Raw genomic sequence first — 5,900 nt, forward strand, 5'->3', positions numbered from 1 at the left:
TAACCTAACAGCCACACTTTTCAGATTTTCCTCAGTAATAGTTTGAGGACCAATAATGTACATTAAAGTGAATTGTACCATTTACACACGTGCATGTATAAAATACTAACTAAAAATGTTATGATCAAGTTAATATGAAAAGTAATTTATTGGATGATGCTACACAATGTAGTGGGCGAACAAATACATTTCTACTTCTACCCACTCATTTGAGCGTAAATATACTTTACTGTTCTTTCCTTGCTTTTATTTTAAATTATTTTCTTTGTAAATAAATTAACTTGTTTTCTCGCACGACGTTCAATAAAGTCAAACTCAACTCAATGTTTCTGCTTATAAAAGGGTGACTTGGTTCGACGAAAATTTACATATTTTCACGGAAAAGGTATTTTTTTACAAAATACAGGCAACTGTAAATTTTAAAGTGAAACATACATTTATACATATATTTTTAAAAAGTTACTTTAAATATACATACCGATGTGTACGGAACCACTCGAGCTTCTCGTTTCCATGTTAAAAATAACGCATTTTCCTCGACGAAGTTAATTAGCTCACCTGAGCAGCTTTTGGCAACCAGTTGCTGCTGCCTTCAAGGACAGTCGGACATAGAATTGAACGAGCAACCCCTCAAATACAGCCTCGCGCCAACTATAGTAAAACGTCACCTAAGTTTTATTATTTATTTATTTATATGTTCTTTACGGTTATACACTCCTGTTAGTCTCGTTCTTTTTAGTCGTGTTCGGCTACACAACTACTCCATAAGTTTACGGCATGTACTTGAAGGCATCGCAGTAACTTTTCAACAGCAGTGTTTCGCTGGACCACAGCTTTTCAGACGACTAATACATAATGCGAAGGATGGCGGAAGAGGTTCAGCCACGAACTGAACAAAGGTTAGTTATTTCTCATTGTCTGTTTTTTTTGTTTATTCATTCACAGTGAATAGATATTTTGCTGGAAATGCGAAAACCCTTGGACCGTATAAACTGAAAGTTGTATTTGATCCCTGTATGACTCCAGCTCTTGTCCTGAAACTTTGACCAGTCTGCATTTGTTTACATTTGGTCACTGAAACATTTCCAACTTTCTTTCAATACGATATTATCATATTTAGTATTGTTTATTGCGACAAAATGCTTTGTTTTAACCCAGTTCATGGTCTTTGCTAAACTTTACTCTTGTTAAAACTGCTTAACTAAATTTCCCAACTCTAAATTTGCTCGTTTTTAATGTTTTCAATGTTTGGGTTCTGAATGTATGGCAGGTCGTCGTAGTATTTAATGCGCACCCACCTGAGCTGTCGGGATTTCTGCCAGTGTTGAGTAATTTCAAAGTAATATGTCTATTTGGTAAAGACGTTATGAAATAAATGTACAATACACGTTACTGCTGATGAGTTTTGAGATGCCCCAGAGCAAAGTTTCGTGACGTCGCATTGTGCCTTGCCTGATGTTGTCAAGGTTTTTTTTTTTTTTTTTTGTTCTTGTCCAGAGATAACCAGGGAGCACTGATAACAAAAAGCACATGGACAAAGTCCAGTGTATGGGTTTATGCTGAGCTCTGTTTTTTCTGACTTCAGTTCGTGGATAGCAAACTGGCTCCCCTCCTGGTGCCCCACTTCTCCTACTCAGCTGAAAGATGCAGAGGAAAAAATGCTCAAAAGTAAGCAAAAAAAAAAAAAGAAAGAAAGAAGAAGTTATGTTTCCTCTACTTTTCCATATCTTATTGTCCCTTCTCTCTGCTGAAGCTGTGAGGCGACCCTACTCCAGGCAGCACATCCGCATATCCAACGGCAACTACCTGTGGACCATAGCCTTTTCCACCCACCTGCACCCGAACTCACCGTCTCTCCTGCCGCCTCGCTCCCAGTCCAGGACGCCCGTGGTTCTGCTCCACGGATTCGGAGGCGGCGTCGGCCTCTGGGCCCAGAATCTGGACGCGCTGTCCAGCTGCGGACCCGTCTACGCGCTGGACTTGCTGGGGTTCGGCAGGAGCAGCCGCCCCCAGTTCAACACAGACCCCGAGGGGGCCGAGGAGGAGTTCGTGTCGGCCTTGGAGGAGTGGAGGGAGAAGGTGGGCCTGGAAGAGATGGTTCTGCTTGGACACAACCTCGGAGGATACCTGTCTACGGCCTACACGCTCAAATACCCAAACAGGTGCTATTTTTTTTTAAGATCATGCTTAAATTAACTTAATTTAATAAATTTATGAAGTAATTGTTAGCAGTGGGCGATATGGACTTAAGGTTTTATCACGGTATTTTGTGCTGCTATCGATAGCATTAAAAGTGACAATAAGAACTATTTATCACTTGAAAAACATATTTATTTGTAATACGCTTCTTTAGGACACATGTTACATAAATTTGTGTCATGAAACTGCACACAGTAACTGCATTTAGTTATATTTTCAAATGTATTAATATTGTTTGATGAATGAACAGTGGAGAAAACAGTGACACTAACAATCCCAACAGTTTTGGGGTGCTTAAAACATTGCTGACTGGAATTTATCGTGACAACGATGGATCAAAATTCTTATCATGATAAGAAATTTCTCGCGATTAACGATGCGATAAATGCCCAACCCGTAGTAATGCGGTGTTTCTGCTTGTGCAGGGTGAGACATCTGCTGCTGGTGGAACCGTGGGGGTTCCCGGCCCGCCCAGACAACCCGAACCACTACTCCATCCCCGTGTGGATCAGAGCCATCGGGGCCGTCATGAGCCCATTCAACCCGCTGGCTGGTCTCAGGCTGGCCGGACCTCTGGGTCAGAACACACACACATTTACAAACCTACACATGCACTTAAACATTCCTGGGATCTTGGTGGAGTTTTTTTTGTTTTGTTTTGTTTTTAATGCATGTGTTTTAAAGTTTAAGTTTATTACACAGACGATCAGATTACTGTTCCAAACATATACTATTTCTCCAGTTCCTATTACATAATTGGGGATCAAATTAAAAAAGTCTGACCCTTAGTAGGTCTGAAAAGGGGGGGAAACTGCATAGCCTGTTGTACTGAGGTAACAACAAAAACAAAACTAATATGTTAGTCCGAAACCTAAATCCATTTCAACAGTTTATATAGGAATTAAAAAGGAAAAAAGGGGGAAATTCTAAAAAAAAAAAAAAAAGAAGAAGAAGAAGAACAGGGAAAAAATATAAAACACGGCTATTTCTAAATAATTTAGAATAAACTATTCTGCTGTGAGACAGCTCTGTTAGCGGTGGAAAACATTCTGGACTGTTCCTGGTTTTCCCAGAAGTGGACATCCCAGGAAGTTCACCTTGGGGGTCAAACTGTGTTACGCCAAGAAGAATTGCAAAAAGCCATAGTGCTGCCTCTCAAATCCACACTTTATAGAACAGAAATTTCTTTATTGTGCTACAGTGATGAAATTCTGTTGCGACAGCAGCAAAGTGACAGGCAATCAAAACAAGTTGGTTTCACACAAAGATAAGAAGATAAAATATATATGAACAGAATAAAGAATAAAATACTTTATGTCAAGGGCAAAATTTTAACAAACACTGTGCAGTTTTTAGATAACTCAGAGCCAAAGGAATGTGTAACTGGGTAGGTTAATTAAAAAAAAAACAACAATATTTGCAATAAGTGACTAAACCAACGATGCAACAGCAGAGATGTGGAGATGCCATCAAAAATGTAATTTAAATTGAGTAAAAACGGCAAATTAAGGAATGTATGTAAATATTTGAGTTTTTTGGGATCATTGATGGTTATAAAGTCTAACAGCTGCTGGGACTAAGGATCTCCATTAACGCTGCTTTGTGCGCTTAGGATGCAGCAGTCTGACAATCCAATTACAACAAAACAAAACAAAAAAAGGCTTTTTTTTTGTGGAAAGGTTGTCACTAACAATGAGTGTAGGTTTTCAAATTTGTATTTGAAGAAAGCCAAAAAACTTTTAGATGAGGCCAAGTTTCAGCTGTTTGGCAGTAAATTGAGAGGAAACCAAACGATGCACATCAGCACAAAGTCCTGATGTTAAGTTTACCGGCATGGTGATGATCTGGGCTCGATTTGGTGCCATAACATCCGGACATTCTCCTCTCTCAGGTCCGATGCTGGTCCAGACTATCCGGTCGGACTTCAAGCAGAAGTACTCCTCTGTGTTCGATGACAACACGGTGTCTGACTACATCTACCACCTCAATGCCCAGACGCCAAGGTGAAAAATCATATTTCTTGCCCTCCTGCCTGTGGCTGTTTTAACTCCATTCAAGCCCTCAAACTACGATGTCTCTTTGTGTCAGCGGCGAGACGGCCTTCAGGAACATGACCATTCCCTACGGGTGGGCGAAGAGGCCGATGCTGGAGCGGATCGATGGGGTCAGAGCCGACATTCCCATCTCCTTCATTTACGGATCTCGGTCCAGCATCGACAGCAACTCCGGATATGCGGTGAAGAAGACCAGGCCAGATGCGGAAATCGTCGTAAGTTGTCTTTCCTCGGCTTTCCGCTGCAAAAGCCTGAAACTTGATGTCAAAAATCGTTTCCCGGGTGTCTGTGTTCGTCAGGTGATCCGAGGCGCCGGCCATTACGTGTTCGCTGATCAACCGGAGGACTTCAATCACACGGTCTTTCGGATTCTCGCCTGGACAGAGCGGAAAGGCACAAACGACTAAACGAAGCGGTGAAACGCTGACAGAAGACTCCCCAGATTGACCAAAGCTGAACCCATTCCACTACTAGAGAAATAACCTTCTTCATCATGCACTTTATTTTGTTCGAGAAAGACCCTTGACAAACTGGAGGCTCTCATCACTCCAATTCTTCTAAAGCCGACTTCTCTGGGCAAAAAGTTCCAAGATTTATTTGAAATATTTCTTGTAAATAAATGTGAAATCCATTTGATTTCTCTGTACTTGTCAATGCTGTTTCTTTGAATTCTTTTTGGGCAGCTCTGTCCTGTCCAGGGAATTTGCTATTTTTGATGCAGGCAGGATAAACAGAATGAGGGAGGGGAATGTGAGGCAGAGTTAAACGGGGCAAAGGGGCCGCCGACACTCTCGGGAAGCTTTCTCACTTCTTTGGAACCACGGAGTGAGCGCGGCCAGCAGATGGCAGTACAGCGGCGTCACTGCTTTGCAGAGGGAACAACAGCAAATTGTAACACAAAGCAGCAGCCCTCACATATTGAGCTGAGTGACCCACTCAGGAGACCTGGACAGTGATGCTCTCTCTGAGCCCGTTCGACACTCAGCCCACCACTAAGTCACAGCTGCCGTGACAGAATCGGGTCAGAGGCATGTGTCGGACTAAAAATAGGCCTTCTGTTCAAAGAGGCATCACTGTGATTTAAAGAAACTCTTGAGTCTGCAGAAAATGAATGGGTCAAGAAAGAAAATGAAGTTCATCTTTTCGTTGGGGGATGCTTGAGTGTCACTCTGACACATCGTCTGGGACATGTTCTATCTCGCCTCATAGTCACTGATGAAAGCAAACCGATAAAAGGGAAATAAGAACTAGCATAGCTTTTGTTTTGGTAGATTTTTCAAAAATAGAACTACAACAAAAACAATCAAATAAAATGGCTGAATTCAAAGAAATCATTAAAATCGACTTCAATTGTGGCTTTTAACATTGTTTTACATAAATCAACTAAATTACATGAATAAAGTAGGTAGTAGTCTCCACTTTTACTCTATAAGTAACGGTTAACTTTAAATTATCTTCCTCAATGGGCTACATTTTAAAACTACAAACTCACATTTATTAATACCAAATGAGTAATAAGGATGCCACAGTTTTAGACTTTGAGTCAATTTTGTGCATAAGCAAAATATGTTTTTCAAAGCAGATGAAGTGACTGCCTAAGCACCTTCACTTTTTCTTCATGAATTCATCTGGTTTGTATTACACGTT

The 5,900-nt window shown here is 40.9% G+C and overlaps 1 protein-coding gene across 1 annotated transcript; it reads left to right on the plus strand.

Moving 5' to 3' along the window:
• The first annotated feature begins 792 nt into the window (after window positions 1-792).
• On the plus strand, window positions 793-4,907 carry abhd5b (abhydrolase domain containing 5, lysophosphatidic acid acyltransferase b). The gene is made up of 7 exons (XM_032580009.1): window positions 793-899; window positions 1,586-1,668; window positions 1,754-2,162; window positions 2,625-2,776; window positions 4,091-4,202; window positions 4,288-4,468; window positions 4,553-4,907. Exons 1-7 carry the CDS (start codon window positions 856-858, stop codon window positions 4,658-4,660), a joined length of 1,089 nt encoding a protein of 362 aa, XP_032435900.1. The 5' UTR covers window positions 793-855; the 3' UTR covers window positions 4,661-4,907.
• Window positions 4,908-5,900: the final 993 nt, after the last annotated feature.

The sequence above is a fragment of the Xiphophorus hellerii genome, chromosome 13 (genome assembly GCF_003331165.1).
Source record: "Xiphophorus hellerii strain 12219 chromosome 13, Xiphophorus_hellerii-4.1, whole genome shotgun sequence".
NCBI lineage: Eukaryota > Metazoa > Chordata > Actinopteri > Cyprinodontiformes > Poeciliidae > Xiphophorus > Xiphophorus hellerii.

Coding starts and splice junctions, on each gene's coding strand:
- abhd5b (XM_032580009.1), top strand. CDS start 856: ATGCGAAGGATGGCGGAAGAGGTTCAGCCACGAACTGAACAAAG. Junction 900..1,585: donor CAGCCACGAACTGAACAAAG/GTTAGTTATTTC, acceptor TTCTGACTTCAG/TTCGTGGATAGCAAACTGGC. Junction 1,669..1,753: donor AGAGGAAAAAATGCTCAAAA/GTAAGCAAAAAA, acceptor TCTCTGCTGAAG/CTGTGAGGCGACCCTACTCC.